This window comes from Mustela lutreola, chromosome 5 (assembly GCF_030435805.1).
Source record: "Mustela lutreola isolate mMusLut2 chromosome 5, mMusLut2.pri, whole genome shotgun sequence".
NCBI lineage: Eukaryota > Metazoa > Chordata > Mammalia > Carnivora > Mustelidae > Mustela > Mustela lutreola.
In genome coordinates this window covers 33,186,145-33,205,273 of record NC_081294.1, presented here as the reverse complement: position 1 = coordinate 33,205,273, position 19,129 = coordinate 33,186,145, and the positions used below count along the sequence as shown (strand labels likewise).

The 19,129-nt window shown below is 37.7% G+C and overlaps 1 protein-coding gene across 2 annotated transcripts in view; it reads left to right on the top strand.

Moving 5' to 3' along the window:
• OXCT1 (3-oxoacid CoA-transferase 1) overlaps window positions 1–19,129 on the top strand; it is a 128,602-nt gene that overhangs the window by 56,991 nt on the left and 52,482 nt on the right. The window contains exons 8-11 of one of the 2 annotated variants that reach the window (XM_059173887.1): window positions 9,010–9,117; window positions 10,367–10,481; window positions 13,366–13,460; window positions 15,091–15,139. In XM_059173887.1, the coding sequence (XP_059029870.1) occupies window positions 9,010–9,117; window positions 10,367–10,481; window positions 13,366–13,460; window positions 15,091–15,139 (367 nt within the window). The remainder of the gene's footprint in view (window positions 1–9,009; window positions 9,118–10,366; window positions 10,482–13,365; window positions 13,461–15,090; window positions 15,140–19,129) is intronic. The other variant, XM_059173888.1, reaches the window with a different exon arrangement.

Below are 19,129 nucleotides of genomic sequence, written 5' to 3'. Positions count from 1 at the left end.
TGACAAATAAAATGTGGATATTTATAATACTGCCTGAATGTTATTAAATCACGTACTTAGTGAAGATTGACATTTTTTGGTCAAACTGAAAAAATGCTAGCAAAAAACTCAGCATGGACTAGACTGTTTGGATATAGTATTAGAGTACATGGAAATGAAAATAATACTTAGACGGCTTTCAATTTGTTTTTATTATTTTTTTTAAAGATGTACTCATTTTAGAGAGAGGAGAGAGAGCATGAGTGGGAGGGACAGAGGGAGAGGGAGAGAGAATCTCAAACTGTGCACTGAGCATGGGGCCCAACGTGGGATCCAATCCCACAACTCCGAGATCATGACCTAAGCTGAAACCAAGAGTCAGACACTTAACTGACTGCACCAGGCAGGTGTCCCACTTTAAAATTTGTTTCTAAAATACAGTCTCTCTATTATAAAAACTACTGGGGTAGTCCATGAAGTAATATTATTCCTACTTTTTTTTTTTTTTTGGATGAATACAGTCTATTAATTTTGTGGCTAATCATAGTTTTAGTAAATTAAGCAATTAAGCTATTTTTTAGGTAAGGCTTTCTTTCTTTCTTTCTTTTTTTAAAAGGATTTTATTTATTTATTTGACATGGAGAAAGCAAGAGTTGGGGGAGAGAGTAGCAAAGGGAGAGGCAGATGCCCCACTGAGCAAGGAGCCTGATGCGGGCTCGATCCCAGGACCCTGGAATCATGACCCGAGCTGAAAGCAGATGCTTAACTTACTGAGCCACTCAGGTACCCCAGGCTTTTCTTTTAATGAGCTCAAATGGCTTCTTCCGTTTTCCTTCTCATCCGTGTTTGAGATGAGACATTGTAGAGTGGAAGGATAGTTTTTGTTTTGTAACGAGGAACATGAGGTTTAAGGTGTTTATCCTGAATTCTAAGGCAGCACAGCAAAGGGAGAAAGGAAGATTTTTCTGGAATTTTTGGATGTTTCTGTCACATGTAGTCTTTGTGCTGGTGCTCAGTCAAACACTTTTATATTTCCTCTTCAAAAAATTATTAGACAGGTATTACTTTGCAATATTTGTTTCCTGTTGAATTTCATTCTGTTAATATTCGCCCATTTTATTTTCCTAACCAATAGAGACCAGATGGTAGCCAGCCAACCTGCCTGCCTGCCTGCCTGCCTTCCTTTCTTTCTTTTTAAGATATTATTTGCCAGAGAGAGCACAAGCAGGGGGAGCAGCAGGCTGAGGGAGAGAGAGTAGCAGGCTCCCGGCTGAGCAAGGAGTCTAGTGTGGGGCTCAGTCCCAGGACCCTGGGATCATGACCTGAGCCAAAGGCAGACACTTAGCTGACTGGGCCACCATGGGATCCCCAAATGGCAGTATATTTATCTTATCAGTGTCAGCTCTTTTTTTCTGGCCTTGTATCATTCTCCAGTCTGATACATGCACTGTTTAATTTTTACCTATTTTGTTCCAGAGATGATGTAAGGTAGCTTACAAGACATGGAATATATACAAAACAACATCATTTTAAAGTAGGGCTGTAAGAAGAAAGAAAAGCAAGGGCAGGGCTTTAAAATGGAGCTGGAATTTGACTAAAAAAATCATACTGTCCTGGCAAACATGAGTGGGCACAAGATGTCAAGAAAAAGTGGAAGACTGATGTAGTTGGTAGTACATATCATGTAAAGGAAACTAATGATCAGATCAGGTGAAGTACAACTATTCTTTGTATTAAAATTAGGCAGAATTTGATCTTGGCACCTCTTTTTTATTGCACGAAAGAACTTATTTGATTTTGAGGAGAAAGAAACTGGCCCTTTGTAACAATGGTATAAGGATATTGCCTTGCTCCAGGGGCAGACTCATCTTGGAACATTAAAAGGATATTTGGACTCCTTGAATACTATTTTTGTCCCTCAAACTTTTGATGAATACTTGGGGGGTCATGAGCCTGAAATTGTCTTCTCTGACAGAGAAGGAAATGTATCTGTTCAGAATTGCCCATTGCACACAGACCCTTTCCTCTGAACCACAGTGGACTCAGAATGTGTTCTCTGTCTTCATTTAAGGCCTTGATAAAGGTGTTTAACAGGATAGGACCAAAGATCTCACCCACCAGAGGGGGCTTTTCTAATCCGAGTTCTGGCTGAGGCTGAAGAATAGGGAGGTTTTGTTATGGACCAAACCCCTGAAATCTCATGAAGGATTTTATATATTGGGAGATTCTTTTGGATGTAGCTTTCATGGGATTTGTGAAGAACTACACATTTCCTCCTAGGTTAAAAAGCACAGTATTAGAGACTTCTAAGGGTCTGTCAAGCCATGAAGTACTTCTGTGATTTCTTCAAGTACTTATCTACCTATCTGCACATCATAGCAGACTTCCTGACTGTTTCCTTCATTGCTGTATCTAGTAGGTGCTTAATCTGTATTGGCTGAATATAAGTAAATGTATCCAAGGCACATTTCCCTGTTGAATCTGTACAGCGTTCATGAGGAACTTGGTCAGGATCTTTGCGAAAATTACTGTTTTTCTGATGGCTTACCAGGTGCTAGCCTGATCTGCAGATTAATGCGGTCCATTCTGCATGGTGTGGTCTAGGGGAGGCTTGTCCTAGTACCTCCCAATATTCTATTCTCTGTTTCATGAGACATGTTTCATGTTTTATAAGCTCTCTGTTTAATAACCCATTTAGAGTACTGTTGTGAACCAAGCCCTATTTTAAAGAGGAGTCTATTTCCTTCTCTCTGTCTTTCAACGCCGCTACCATTTTTCACTTGACTGTAATTCTATGACCGTATTTTCAGGCTCTTTAAAAATCCTGGGATATCATTTTGTCTAGGGCCTAGTATTAGTTCAGAGAATCTATCTCTCCTTGGAATTCAGTTCCTCCTTAGCCATATTAGTACTGCCCTTTCCTTCTTGCTGATGGGGGAGTCAGGAGCAAAATGGAATTGAACTTTCTGTCCTGTCTCAAGCATGCTGATTACCATTTCTAAATTCTTCATCTGCAACAGCAAAATCACCCAAGAGACCACTCTCTCCTTATCTGTAGCATTTTTGGTTATGACTCATCTCATTTCAGTTTTATACCTTATGACACACCTCTGAAGGCTTCATGTGACTCCCATTTGTCCTAGATCATACTTGTCTCTCTTCTGTGGGAGCCCTTGTGAGATATGCAGAACCACATAGCCATCACGTTATACCTCTTACACTCTTGTGTGCTGTTCTCTTCATCATCAAGGTGGTCCATTTTCCTCTCTTCAGAATGAAAAAGTCTCTTAAGCTTGTCATTTAGGGTTCCTAACCACTTGATCCTGCTTCTTTTTTTCTCAACTTTTTGAAATCTGCTTTTCTTCAAAGACCAGGATACATCTCTATGTTAATGTCCAGGATGCAGTTCCTGGTTTTTTTTTTACAAATTTCAGTTTCACGTTGTCATTTTCTCTCAAGGTTTCCATCATTTCTACTTTACCAACTTTATCCTTATTGGTTAAAAGTCCAGAATCAGGATTTCTCTCACGTTTTCCTTCTGAAATACAGAACTTATCAGAAGGCAATACAGAATTTATCAGAGGAATATGGTGAACAGAAGATGTTCAGATAATTAGGCTTCTCATGATATGACTGTCGTATTTCTGAGCAGTGCTGACATTCTATTAAAAATATGTCCTCTGCATCTTTAGTTTGGTGAGCACTGATTATGTGGCCACCGCTGTGATGTTCTTTCGCCTCTTAAACTCACGTTGAATATACTTCACCATGTTTCATCACTAGGTCTGTGGCTTTCCGGGCATGCATATTTTTCTTGAGATAGCTTGTTCTTCTGTCAGCTGGTTTTCACTGAACATTGTAGAATATCTATGGACCTGAGATCCAGTCAACGAAGTTTCAGTAATGACTGTGCAGTTATATTTATCAGTGTTGTTAAGGTTCCAAATTTCCTTAATAGCAACTCATCTTTTCAGTCTTTGTGCTTGTATGTATAGAATATCTAAGACCATACATAATTTGTTCCAGGACCTTTTAGCTTCCATGCCGTTGTAACTTATGTTTTTGTAGTAATCATATCATCCCTAGCAGGAAGCTTAATACAATATGCATCTTCTTGCTCCTTTGGAAAATTTTTTTCCCTTTTTTGGATTCTTAGGAAGGATACCCTGCATGCTACTGACCTCCTTTTACTCTATATTTTCTCATCTTACCATCCAGAGCGCCTCTGGCTTCTAACTTGCAACGTTTTCTGTTATTGCTCATGCTTCCCTCTTCCATTTTTCTGGTCTTCCACAGCTCTTCCTAATTTGGGGTCAGTATTTTTCATGATTGTAGATATTATTGCTTGTCGTTGTTGGCTTTTTTATTTCTTAGCAAAAGAAGAATGTTCATCCTAACCTGTTTTGAGAGTTAAAAAGACTCAGGAAAAAAGCCTGCAGTGTGATTCTTCCCCAAACAGCCCTCACTTTGTATCACATTGAGGTTTGCAGGGTTGGGCCCATTTTTTTGTGGCAATCACGGATTCAGGTTGTCACTAAAAATGAGATTAAAAAAAAAAAAAAAAAAAAGTCACTGCCTTGCAGCTCCTCTGTTCCCTTACCTGAGATATAAATAATGTTTGCCAAAGGAAAAAAAAAAAAAAAACATTGTTGCCCAAGGATGAATTCTTATTCTTGTCTGAGCTTTAAAATAAAACTTTTCAGAATGATAAACTAAAAGGGGTACAGGGCAGAGAAAGCAACCTTTTAAAACGAAGTTCAAATCAATAATAATTAACATTTCCTAGCCTCTGTTTTCCTGCTAATGACTGAAGACAAGTACTAATTAGAGAAGCCTCAAGTTGTCTGGGTTTCTAGATGAACCAGATGGTGCTGCATAAGAACTATGCTTCGTGCCGGGGAGAACTCTTGGGTGTTCTTAGCTACCTGTCCCCCTCTTGCTCTTGTCTGAGGATACCTAAATCTGCTCATTGCTTTGCACTGAGACTGCTTCTTTGTTCTTTATTTTCTGTCTCGCCCATTTCTGATGTCGGGAGGCGCCATGGTTAGTGAGTGCTCTTATGAACGTTTATTTTTACTTTTTTCCTAACAAGCTCATTTTACTCCTCTTTTTCTTTTCAGGTTTCCTTTAGCTCTTAATGTTATCGCCTGATCTCACTAGACTGTCCCCCCCACCCCCACATTGATTCCCCCATACGGTTCTTTCCAAATCACACAAGAGCAGTAGAGAAGGTTTTGGTCCCTTCGGTAGCTTGCATTAAGATAGTTCTGCCTTTCCAGTTTTTTGAAACCCTTTTCACAGATTGTCTGAAAACATATGTTTTCTTCTTTTGGTTTGTACTTCAAATATTTTCTTCCTTTGCTATTAACTCTGCTAACCAACTCTGAGAAAGCTCTGATTTTTGTATAGAAGTTTTCAATACTGTCGAGTGTTGATGTTTGGACAAATGCTGCACATGCGTTTTCTACAATAGGAAAATCACTTCTATCAGGATGACAAAGTGTAGAACTGATGATATTTAACCAGATTCTTACTTTCCGTCAGAGTTCTTTTGTCAGGATACATTCTGTCACCTTATTTGTTGTGAAAGTCATGATGTCATTGTCCTTGTTTTTGTTTGTTTGTTTGTTTGTTTGTCTGTTGTAGAGTAAGATCCTACTTATTTATTTTTCACTTCAGTTAAAAAACAGAAATCATACTCTATTCATAGAGATTTTAAAATGACTTAGGTCCCATTGTTTTGACCCTATTTAAAAGCAATAATACTAAATTATGCTTTAGTATTATGCTTACAGCATCAATTAAGGTCCACTGAAAATTCCCTGTTCAATTTTTTGTAGAGACAGTGCTAATGTCCATGACACCACACAATGTTGTTTTTATGAAAATGTCCCTTTCAAAAATTCCCCATTTCTTTTATTGTCCTTGTTTAAAACAAAACAAAACAAACAAACAAAAAAAACCAAAAAAACTGGTTTTGGGGGTTTTTTTGTTAAGATTTTATTTATTTATTTGAGAGAGAGGATGGGAGCAGGGTGAGAAGCAGAGGGAGAGACAGACTTCCTACTGAGCAGGGAGCTCGATGCAGGGCTCTGTCTTGAGACTCCGGGATCGTGATCCAAGCTGAAAGCAGCTGCTTAACTGACTGAGCTGAACCAAGTTCCCAAAAGAAACTGTCTTAATTTGGTGTTTTAGGATAAAACTTCCTTTTCTGGAATCAGAAGACAATAGCAATTGGTACCATCAGCATTTCTAGTCTAAGTAAGAAGGATTACTATCTTTTTTTCTTTTCCATTATGTTTCTTGTCCTTGCTGAAGGGCAAGGAGACCAATTAGGAAGCTGCAGTAGTAATTGAAGCAAGAGATAGGAGGGCCCTGACTTTTGGAACAGTATCAGGAGAATAATTTGCATTATCTTTAAAAAGCATAGGCAAAAGAGTTTCCTTAATTCATTTCATAAGGGTGTAAGTGCTTTTAGAGTTTAGAAACCGCGGCTTTTCTTTGAGTTCCTGTTTTCTTTTTAACATGTCCTTTTGGTACATGTATAACTGATTAAGGAATTTATGACGTCCTCCATTTCATGTAGTTTTCAGTTTGGGAAACTCCTTACTGTCTGCTGCATCTTAAAAAAAAAAAAATCTAAGTTTTCATTATAGAAGTAAAGTGAAAGAAAAATAACTTGTACTGTTACCCAGAGGCAATAATTATTAGCATTTCTGTGTTTCCTTTCAGTTTTTGTAAATGTAAAGATAATTGTGCCAAAGGGCATATCCTGTAAATAGTTACTTGTACAAAATCTTGCATTTTTATGAAATGATAAATTATGATGTGTAATTAAGTATGATGAAAGCAAGGTCTTAGTCCTTCATGTGAATGTACCACATATATTTTACCATTACTCTACTGTGGATAACTTGGGTTGTTTCCAGCACATTATTTTACCAAATGCTGTGGCCAATGTTTTCATGAATAGAGTCTTCATATATATCCTCAAGATAATGGGTTCATGTCTAAACAAATTTTTTTTAAGTCTGGACCTCTCTGAAGCTTTGAATTAAGTAAGTATAAAAATATGAATGAACTCAAATGGCTACAAGTTCCAACTCCTTGAAGTAGTGATAATGCCTTGTGGCTCTGCATTTCCTATATCCATCTGCTCTTTACCTGGTCACCACCTTGAGTTGGAAATACCAGAGCACAGAGGTCCCTGTGGGAAGGATACGGATTCCAGTGGTGGGGAATCCTTTGTCCTCTCTAGAGCTAGATTCTCAGACAAATGGGGATATGCATCTCTACCCACTATTTCAAGTTTGTTGCCTGCATGTTTACTGACTCCGACTTGTAATTTTTGTTTTATTTTGGCTACAATCCTTCTAATTATCATTGAAGGTAGCTTTTATCTACCACATTCTATTTTATTTTTCCAGCTGTCTGGGAGCAGTGCATAGTAACAAAATGACTCTTGTATCCCCTGGTATTATTTCATTGGAGGAGGAGTATGGTCTGAGTGTACAGGGTAAAATAGCATAAAAAGTGCTACTTGATCTCAAAACTTCCAGAGAGTTCGGTTATTAGTGTGGGAGGCATGTTTACTACAACTCAGCTTGCACAAGTTAGTTCATTTAAGCAAATAGTTCTTTGCTTTGGATATGGCATATATTGAACTGAGCACCCAACATTCTTCAATATAATATTTTTTCTTGGCCCCAGAAAGGTAATTCTTTGACCCCAGCAACATTGACCTTAGTTTTTTGTTTGTTTGTTTTTAAGATTTTTTTAAAAATTTATTCGACAGAGAGAGAGAGAGAGAGAGATATCACAAGTAGCTAGAGAGACAGGCAGAAGCAGGCTCCACATCGAGCAGAGAGCCCAATGTGGGGCCTGACTCCAGGACCCCAGGACCATGACCTGAGCTGAAGGCAAAGGTTTTAACCCACTGAGTCACCCAGGCGCCCCAACCTTAGTTTTTCTTGATCATTGTTATTCTGAGGTTCTTTTTATATTTATGTAAAAATACTATTTTGTCTTTTTTTAATGAATTATAAAATAGCAGACTAACTTGGAGCTTTTCATACTGTTGTAAAATGCCCTTTTGCTCTATGAATGACTTTAATTCTAATTACATTGAGTATGTCTAGTTATTAGTTAGTATTTCCTTTTTGGATTTCCATATTGAAATTAAGATTTGTCTTTAAGTAAAATTATTTCAGCAATTGCAGTTCTATCACGATCCTAGGAAGCTAATAACAGAAATAATTAAAAACTGTTACAAATGGCATTTGTATCTATATTTAAAAAGCTTCAATTGACCAAGCAGATGTTGGTACAGATTTTTGTCTTTGATATGATAAATCTCCCATTAATTTTGAAAATCTGGGTTTAAGGGATGTGCTTTCAAGTTTTGAGCTGCAATTTGTGAAAGTTCAAGCAGCTGTACTGAGAAACCATTTGACAAATTTGTAACTGAGACTCTTTTAGGCAAAGACTAAGTTATGGAGCTTTGTGTTCTGTATGCCATGTTCAGACATAAGTATTTGAATTTCTTCTTTTTTTGAGGGTTGAGAAGTGTGTGTGTAATATATTGTCTCTCTTTGATATATGTGTGTGTGTGTGTGTGTGTGTGTGTGTATTATTTTTTCAAAGATCCATTGATTTGAGAGAGGAGAGAGGTAGAGAGAGAGAGAGAGCGTGAGCATGGGGAGGGGGGCAGAGGGAGAGAAGAGAGAGAATCCCGAGCAGATTCCCTGCCTAGTGTAGAGCTGGACGCTGGGCTCCATCTCACAACCTGGAGATCACAATCTGAGTTGAAATCAAGAGTTGGATGCTTAAGCAACTGAACCACCCAGGTGCACGCATATAGATATAGATATAGATATATAGATATAGATATATGTATACATACACACACACACACACATATATATATTTACTTTGTATATATAATCTAAATTGGAGGTAGCAATAAATATACTTCACTTTTCTAAGAATTAAGCTCGCAGTATTTAATTTTTTTTTTTTTTTTTGGCCTAGGTTGAAGAAATTGTGGATATTGGATCATTTGCCCCAGAAGACATCCATATTCCTAAGATCTATGTACATCGCCTTATAAAGGGAGAAAAATATGAGAAAAGAATTGAGGTACTTGACTTAGCTTCTTCGTTAGGAGTTATAAATCCGATTAACAGAGATATGTGCCCCTGGAGCAATTTCAGATGATAAGGAATTAGAACTGAATGGAAAGTCTTGCTTTGGATCTTAGTAGGAGTCTCATGTGTCCATCCTAAGGGAACATGATCATCTATGTTATTGTCCAGTCCAACAGTGATTTGTGTTTACCAAATATATCACCAAGTTATGTGACATCTCTAGGCTGTTTTCAGGCTTCTGTAACTGTCTTAATTTATAATGCATAGTTTTGACTGGCTTCCTAGGGTAGAGAAGGTTTTAGCCCTGCTGGACTTAATGTTTGATTATTCAGAAATATCTATCTTAGAATTGCTTTGCACTTTATAAAGTCCAGAATGTCATTCCCTTTAGCATCAGGCTCTGGGCAGCTGGTGGATATGAGATCATGGCAAGGAGTAGGTAACAGGAGCAGTGGAAGTATTCTAAGGCTACTGAGGACATAAAGAATGTTCAGTTGGGCCAGAATTGATATCGAGATTCACAGCTGTCTCGGGAACAGCAACAGAATAGACAACATCCAGTAGGAGATACTGGGCAATCTGAGATACCCTCAGCTGTGTGTCAAACAAAGACATTTTGTAATCTAATACTAATGTTAGGGGGCTAGGGAGAAAGGATGTGGGATATTTGCAAATAGAAACCAGAGTCTATGTCAAGAAGATTTAGTAATGGAAGTAGTTTCCTGGCTGGTTTCTGGATATTTTTATGATTCCCGTGATGCACTTGTAGCAAAACCAGTCCAGACTCTGCAAGTAGAAATATGCACTTGGCAGTAGCAACACCTGGTAAAAATATTCTGACAGCCCTGCAAAAACAGAGTCCCAAGGTCTCTTCATTTTCTTTGTTCTGGCTCAATCCTTGAGCACCTGAGAATTCAGTTTCAGAAGTCTTAAGAATCATAGCAGTAGCAGTCAGTGTGACAGTAATAGAGGGATTATTTGCTTCAAAAAAACAGAACAGAATAAGTATATCTTCTTCAAACAAATACGACCTCTTTCACTTTCTAAAAAATTATTTCGGTCATCAAATACCACCCATGTTATTCTTTAAAAAATATAACCCTCTCTATTATATTATAGATTTGTCTAATAGTAGTAATGAGAAAGACTTAAATTTTCTCCAGTAAAATTCTGTATTTCAGCAATGATAAAATACAAGGTATACCTCAACCATGAATAATTTATTTCTGTTTATTTTAAAGCGTCTATCAGTCCGGAAAGAGAAGGATGTAAAAACCAAATCTGATAAACCTGGAGATAATGTAAGGGAACGTATCATCAAGCGGGCAGCTCTTGAATTTGAGGACGGCATGTATGGTATCCTTTATCTTTCTGGGGCTGGGCGGAGACATAGCCCTCACTTTTTCTGTATTCATCAGGCTACTAGGCCTCCTGCATAGTGATTCTTTTCTAGTCTGCTGTAACTTTTAAAGCAATGAATCAATTTTTACAAATTGTGCCATATAACCTAAAGATATTGAAGTATATAAAATTGGAATTATAATCTGTTTGCCTTCTTGAAACAAAATGGCAACCAAAATTTGCTTAGCTATTTTATAATATACAATGGATTTCTAATGTACAATTTGGCATTTTGCTAAAGGTTATTAGGAAAAGAGATTACCCAAGATGAGGTTTCAAATCTCAGAAGTACTAGTTATAACAGTGCTATTTGCTTTCTCTATGTTCTGACATTTGCATATTCATTGAAACATAAGATCCAACTTCTTAACAACCCCTGTTTCCTTTGGCAAGGGTCCCATGAGTGCACACTTCTATGTCTAACGCTTTGTAAGGGTATTCAATGAATGAATCAAATCCTGCTTTAGATACTTTGGTAAAAAAAAAAAAAAAAGGTTGAAATAATTCAGTACAGTTACCATTCAGTTTTTTAATTTGTTTAACAGTGAGTCTCTTTGCCATTTTGCTGATTTTCAATGCATCAAACATTGAACTATACAGTAACAAATATTGCATAAAATACAAAGGGTTTTTGATAAAATAAATACTTGTTGAGTAGTAAATACACAAAAGCCATACTTAAAGGCCTAAAGGCATACTTAAAGTTCCTAAAAGAGAATCTAGAAACATGATAACTGTCTTCATTTTGCGAGCTTCCCCCAACCATGAATATCCTCTTTCAGACTGATCCTGACTGGGGAAACTCTCTGTTTCTACTTTATTTTTACTTCTAACACCTCATTTTTCTTTTTCTAGTTTATACCTTATGTTATAGTGAGAATTCACGTGGGGGAGGAAAATATAATAGCGCCTCTCTTTACCTCTGATATCAGCAAGATAGAGCATCAACCAAGTTAACTGAGCAGGTAAAAGCTAGGCCCTGGGTTTTCTAATGACCATCATTCAGTTGTTTTCCCACTGACATTTAAACACTGACTGTATGATACCACTAATTTTAGATAATAATGGCTTCTAGGTGTTCTTTATTTGCTGTTATTATATTGCCTATGAAAAATATTTGCAAATTAGTTCATATAAATGGTCTTTCCATTCCACCCACTTTTTTTCAACCCAGAGTACCCAGACTTCTTTATCCCTGGCATATTTGACCTACTAAAAAGCATTGAATAACTGAAAAAATTATAGGATATGATGGAAGAATTCAGGTAAGAAGCTTGTCATTGGGGTTGCCCTTATCTAAAATACTTACTCATAATGAAATTAATATCTCAATGTGATCTGTATGTCACTGTGAGAAATGAAGTACAAACAACACTGTACTAGATTGTGATCTGGTAAGAAATGAACCAAGGAGCTGTTGTCAGAGCTGCTTAGAATTACTGTGTCTACAAGCAGTATCTTGGTTCATTGACATCTTGCCAGCCTTCATAGTCTATAATATTGCAGCACATACAAACCTTATTTTTTCTGGCTCTGATTCACAAAGATCTCACTGTTCCTGGAATCTCATATCAGAGTGCCATGATTCTTTGTTCTAATTCTAAGGCCAGTCCTGCAGTCTGTGTTGGTTGTGGACAGTATTGATAGCAGTTTCAGGCAGTGTGGGTATCTCTGATCTGATCTGCCTGTTAGTGTTGAGAGGCAAGTTTAAATCTACACCATTATACAAATCAGGACCCAATTTTGATCATTTGAGGAATAAGAGTCAAACTCTCAGCCCTTCAGTGGACAAATGAATATAGAAGATATGGTCCATATATACAATGGAGTATTGTGCCTCCATCAGAAAGGATGAATACCCAACTTTTGTATCAACATGGATGGGACTGGACGAGATTGTTCTGAGTGAAATAAGTCAAGCAGAGAGAGTCAACTATCATATGGTTTCACTTATTTGTGGAGCATAAGGAATAAACACGGAGGACATTGGGAGATGGAGAGAAGTGAGTTGGGGGAAATCGGAGGGGGAGATGAAGCATGAGAGACTGTGGGCTCTGAGAAACAAACTGAGGGTTTTGGAGGGGAGAGGGGTGGGGTTTGGGTGAGCCCGGTGGTGGGTATTATGGAGGGCATATATTGCACGGAGCACTGGGTGTGGTACATAAACAATGAATCTTGGAACACTGAAAAAAATAAAAAAAAAACAACAACTCTCAGCTCTGTTGATTCCTTAGCTCAGCTACTTTTTATATGGTCTGTTATATTCACTGAAACTTAGCCACCACCTCCATCTTCTTTATAGCTTAGAGAAGATTTAGTTACCAATGAACGTTATCTCAGTGACCCAAAGGAATCACTGCGGTTTTAGACAGACCTTTTGGTATTGTCAGAAAACTTTCAGTTTAATTTAAAAATGATACCCCTTTTTGAGAATACTAAATCACTGTTATTTTTAGTTGGAGTTTTGAATAGTGAAAATTACTTTTAAACAAAGGTCAAGCCTTGTTTAATAATGTGTCAGTCATAATAAGTCATAATATACCAGTTCAAATTTGCTGAGCACATTAATGAAAATAAGATGTCTTACAATAAAAATGACTTCTGAATCCACCACTTTGATACCTTTACAGGAAAGCCTATTAATGTTATTGAAAATTAGGGATTTTGTTTTTTAAAAAGATTACAAAAGAGCGCCTGGAGAGTGATGGGAGAGTGTTCAGTGATTACATTCAGAGCAAGTGCCTTTAAAGGTCAGAAGTTCAGACTTCTATATGTGGCAGATTTATGGCATAATCTTTCTACCTTTTATACGGTGGACCTTAACATCTTTTTTCCTCAGCTAATTTGGGCATAGGAATCCCACTTCTGGCCAGCAACTTTATCAGCCCAAATATCACAGTTCATCTGCAAAGTGAAAATGGAATCCTGGGTTTGGTAAGACAGAAATTAATGTTTTATTTATTCAGTCTCGATAGAAAACGAGATAGTCCATACAGTGAAATCTTCTGAGAGTTGTTAGCTTGAAGTTCCTAGCCTTATTTTTAAGGTAGTTTCTTGACTATCTGCGCTTTCTGACTTTTCTTCCTGTGCCATCATGTCAGTGTCTTCCTCCCCTGGTATACCTGCTTCAGAGAGACCTCACAGTGTCCTCCTGTTCAGATGAGCTTTCTTAACTTTTGTGTGGTTGGACAAGGTAGTGAAGGTCATAAAGAATTTTGTAGTAAACAATGATCTGTAAGACTCTGAATGAGAAACTGAAAAGTAAGGTTTTTACTCGAGGAATAAGGACATATTTTGACAAACGATTAATTAAAATAGTTCTACGTACCTAATTCTCATTTTGAGGCCATGTTGTTCAAAAGGAAAGAATTTTTCTCTTCCTCAAGACTAGCCTTCTAGATGAGCTCAACATTCTCACAGAATTTGGATATACTTTTTACTCAGCACTATAATAATAAGAAATATTTTTGCTTCCTGGATGACATTTTTTATGTAATGTTAACTATGGCAGAGATTATTTATAGTTTGGCCAGTTTATAGGATTTCTAATCTCCTGTTGTTCTGAGTAGACCTTAACTGTTCATGCAATAAAAATTGTGTATATGGAACGGTATATCTAGTCTTAAAACATAAATAATGATCAGGAGCCCTGATTGAGGTGGTAATCATGACCATCTTCAGATGCGCAAAACTGACATGAGTCTGGATAAAAGATTCATGTTGCAGCCATAGAGGGACCAATTCCCTCATTTAGAAGACAAGGGAAATAAGTTGATATCTCTTATCCATGGTCAGTGTTTAAAGGGAAAATTTACCTAGTCCTAAAATACTAGTTGCCACTTCAGTTTATTTAAATGATACATGTTTGGTCCCTCATTTTGAAAGCATGTTGGAATTTCCTAGCTCAGATTTCCTCACTCTTGGTTCTCTCTTATGCCTCCCACCCCCTTTTTCCATTTCCTCCTGTTTTGCTTACTATATGTTATGTTATGAAACAACTTACCCCATTCAAGTAATGTAGAGATACCTTATAAAAATGCATACAAAATTAAAAAGCAAAACTGAGAGTAATCAGGCAAAGGGAAAATAAAGGCTTCAAAACTTAGATGTTGTGAAAAGTAAGGTTAGGACTCCAAATTTGAGCCTTTAGGTGCTGCATATCAAAATAATGAAAATTTGCCTCTCTGCAACCCTCTAGTCAAATAAGGCAGCCATTTTGTTTGTGGTTGTGGCTGCTACCAGGAAGAGTTACAAGTAACACTGACTGCATCGTAGGCAGTAAATAATTACTGTTGGTTTTAGTGACCTGTATTTCTAATATTAACATTTCTTTTCAAACTTGGTCATTTCTAGGAAATGATTTTTTATTTATCACAGTTATTAGTGTGGGAAAGACTAATCAATATGAGAAATAGCCATGAACATACTGGAATTATTTTTAGAAGGTTCACCTCAAGTCTTTTGATAGTACTATCCCAGGGTTTTTAGAGAAGTTATTTATATTATGATTTTAGTATGTGATTCAGTGAGAAATTTCTTTTACTAACTCAGTGTGCTTTGACAGGGTCCGTATCCACTACAAAATGAAGTTGATGCAGATCTAATCAATGCAGGTAAACTCCCTCACGTGTTTTTCCACTCTTTTCCTTGGCTATTAATTTAATTCTCTGCCAAATAAGAGAAAGGAGTTGGGCTTAATTGTCTTGATTGTTTTTTCCCGGAGAGTGCTCCATTGTGTTTTTCACTGCGGAGGGGAGAGAAGACTTCTTAGTCTCTTCTTTGCCGGCTTGTTCTTCAAGATCATCTCTTACTTAGGGAAAAGTAAGATAATAGAGAAATTGCAGGTGGGGCTACATATAATGGCAAGAGCTTTGATGGGTCAACCAGTGAGGGGCCTGCCTATACATAAGGGCACTTATGTATGGGCATAAGGGCACATTTGAGAATGGGGTAATGAGGAGAATTAAAGGAAAGGACCATTTACAAGGGTATGACCAAGATTGAGGGAAACCAGAAAAGGATGGTGAAGTACCACAGGGAGTTATTATCACCCTGAGGTCTTAAGGGGCAGTAGTGGGGGAGGGCCACCTAATCAGATCTATGGCCTTTGGTAGAGGAATGCAGCCATCTAGCAGAAACCTGGATGAGGGGTGGAGGTCTTCTCTGCTCAATCATCTTCTTGCACCTTCCATTGGCCAATTCCAGGCTGAAATATGTCTGCCTTCTTGTGATGAGAAGGATGACAAGTGGATCCGTAGAGGCAAGAAGAAAAGATTGGCACACTGGTGTTTCTGTTCTGAACAATACTTACTGTCCCCCAGTCATCACTGGAGAAGAAGAGCATCCTTTAGAGGTTCTGGGGGTATTTAGAGATGTACTCTGCCCCTAAGTATAATCCAGTGATATGAGTAATAGGGACTTTTGAACTGGCACTCTAGCCTGTCTTCTCTTATTCCCACATTTATATGCTTTGCCTTTTATTATAAGCCTTTTATTTGACTGTGACACATAGTTGCTTGTAGCAGCCTAGAGGAGAAAAAAACAGGCCAGACCCTTTGGCCATTGTTACTGCCCATGCTTGAGGCAACATTCTCACTTTGGGGCTGAAGGTTATTCTTACAATGGGGCTGTTCAGAAGAAGCTGATTTTTATACTCTAGTGTGATTTATTTTTTACCCTTCTTTTACTCTTGAATTCAATCTACCCCCACAAAAGTATTATTCTTACTTCATATTCAAAAATAGTACATGTAAATCTCAGAAGAGCAGCAATATTAGCTGAACATAAAGGCCAGCTGCCAAGCAGAATTGATGTTTGATACTTAGAATTTTTGGAAGTAAAAACGCTTCTGGTTGAATAGTTGAATTAGCTAACACGACTCAACCCTGAAAGGCCCACTGTGATAAAGCAATGACATTTAACTAAGGCTGTAATTTAATTGTACTGTACCCTTTAGCAATAGCTCATTGATCTGTGAAAATATTTGCTGCTTGGTTTAATTAATTTATGATGTTAGTGAGTTATTTGCAAAATGAATAACTCCATTTTCCACAGTTTAGGCCTGAGTTCATAAAACCCACTTTCCTTGGAAAAGTAGCCTTTTCAATGATTATTGGACAGTAGTTATTTTTTATTCCATGAGCTTAAAAGTAGCTCAATCGTAATGAAGCCACTAGTTTTGTTTTGTTTTTTAATTTATTTATTTGACAGACAGAGATCACAAGGAGGCAGAGAGGCAGCCAGAGAGAGAAAAGAGGAAGCAGGCTCCCTGCTGAGCAGAGAGCCCGATGTGGGACTTCATCCCAGGACCCTGGGATCATGACCTGAGCCCAAGGCAGAGGCTTTAACCCACTGAGCCACTCAGGCACCCCTGAAGCCACTAGTTTTATATTTTAACTTCTGAAATATCATGTATAATCTTAGACTACTTTATAAAACAATAATTCATTGCTTTTTGGAAGCCAAGTTGCAGATGAGCTTATTAATATTTTAACTCTTTCATCAAAGTTCTGCTTAGGATTTATGTTGCTTTTGACTTTGGAGCTATCTGAATTAGGGAGGAAATACTTTAAGCTAAAGAGTCCAGAATACATATTGGTGGTCTCCCCGACTCCCCAAATTTGGAAGTTACCTGGAAGATCACCCCCTTCTAAATAATAACCTCAAGGTTATGAAAAAATGAATGACCTCACCTTACAGCACCATTTTGTTTTCAGCATATTTTTTTCATACTTAGATACCATTTGAGTCTTACGTGAAAACTTACCGAACAGATTGGGAAACTGAAGCCCAGAGTAGTGATGTGATGTCCCCAGGATCCCATTGCCAGGGACTGGACTCACACAGTGTCTCCTGGCCTTTTTCTCTACACATGGAGCTATACCCACTGCTACCCTAAGTTTTAAAAAGGTGGAGAGGGCCATGCTTATAGCAACATTTCAGAGGTTCTGTTAAGTTTTGCATTATTCTGATGCAATTATGAAATTTCCGATGGGTCTCACGTTTTAGCTTTCCTATTAATGTACATTTTGCTTTCTTCTCATTTCTTAATTGTTTTCTTTTAATATACAGTGTTTTAAATGACTTACCTTTGATTAAAACTGCCTTAGAAAGAACCACCATGTTAATCTCATGTCTCATAAATATCCCTGGCCCCTGCCATGTGCCTCCAGGGCAGTGGTTCTTAGTAAGCAAGTGGGGATATTTGACAATGGCCGGAGACATTTTTGATAGCCAGTGTTATTAACAAGTAGTCGGTAGAGGTCAGGGCTGCTGTTAATTATCCTACAATAACCGAAACAGCCCCCCTCAAAGAGTTATCCAGCTCCAAATGTCAATAATGCCTTGTCTGGAGCCTGTTGTTCCACAACCGAAGAATCGCAGGCCTGCAGACTAAGGCACAAAAGAGTACAGCATTCGGGACCTATTGAATAGTCCTGTGCCTATCACCAGAGTTTTTGTTCTGTCCCCTTCTTTTTGCATCCCCATCTCCTTATCAGTAATTTCCTATTGAAATGTGTTTTGAAATGTGTCATCCTCAAAGCTCCAGTTCATTTGATCCTTCCATGATTCAGAAATGCCCCCTCCTTTGAACCTATAACACATCTAGTGTCTCTCATCTTGCCTTGTAATTATTCATTTATATTTCTCTCTCTAGCTGAACAGCATATTCCTTTGGCTTCGGGCAGTGGTTCTCTGAAGTGTGGGACAGCAACAGTGTCACCATCACCGGGGACCTATTACAAATAGAGATTCTCAGGCCCCATCACAAGCTCACTGAATTCCAAACTCTGGGAATTTAGTTCAGAGATCTGCCTTTCATGTAATTCTGATGGGTGTTAAAATTTGAGAACCATTAGTGTAGGGCATCTGTGTTTGGTCTGTAACACTGTTTAAGGCACATAGTAGCCATTTATTTGATGTTGAGTAAACCATGTGTTAAATCAAGAGCCAAAGGACTCAGTAGCTATGAAATTGAATAACCATGTTTGCCCAAATATCATGAAAGGATCTAGACACATGCAGAGAAAAACTGGAGGAAACAGAAATCAATCAGGAATAGTCAAATAAGAAAGTTCTTTTTCTTTAAGATATTGATTGTATGTTGATTAGTTATTTCTTGACCAGATTTGGGCATCATATTTGAAAAACATGGATTCAACTTTAGGATATCTATTTTTATTTAGATATTGGATATTTAAAAATACTAACAACTAACTTGGCTTCCAGAGAATGTAATTTATAACACACCAGAATGTATTAGCAGGTGCCTGACAATAACTATTTTTTATGAGAGTTGTTTTCTGGGCTCTTAAAGCTATGCTCCATAAATCACATGGGGAGAGCCAGAGTCTTGCACTGATCTCCAAGTTTCCTGTGTCTGGTAAATAATGCCTTCTATGTACTGTCAGCTGGTGGAGATTGCCCTTTAGAAGCCATTGTGATTTAGCCCATGGAGAACAAAGAATTGAAATTTTTATGTTTCTCTGCTTTTTTGTCCCTACACATTCTTGGTCCTTGCTTATCCACCTCACAGGACCAGTGAGGAACCGGATTTGCTAGTTATGAAAATAGTGTTAGGATCAAGTTTAGGGGCACCTGGG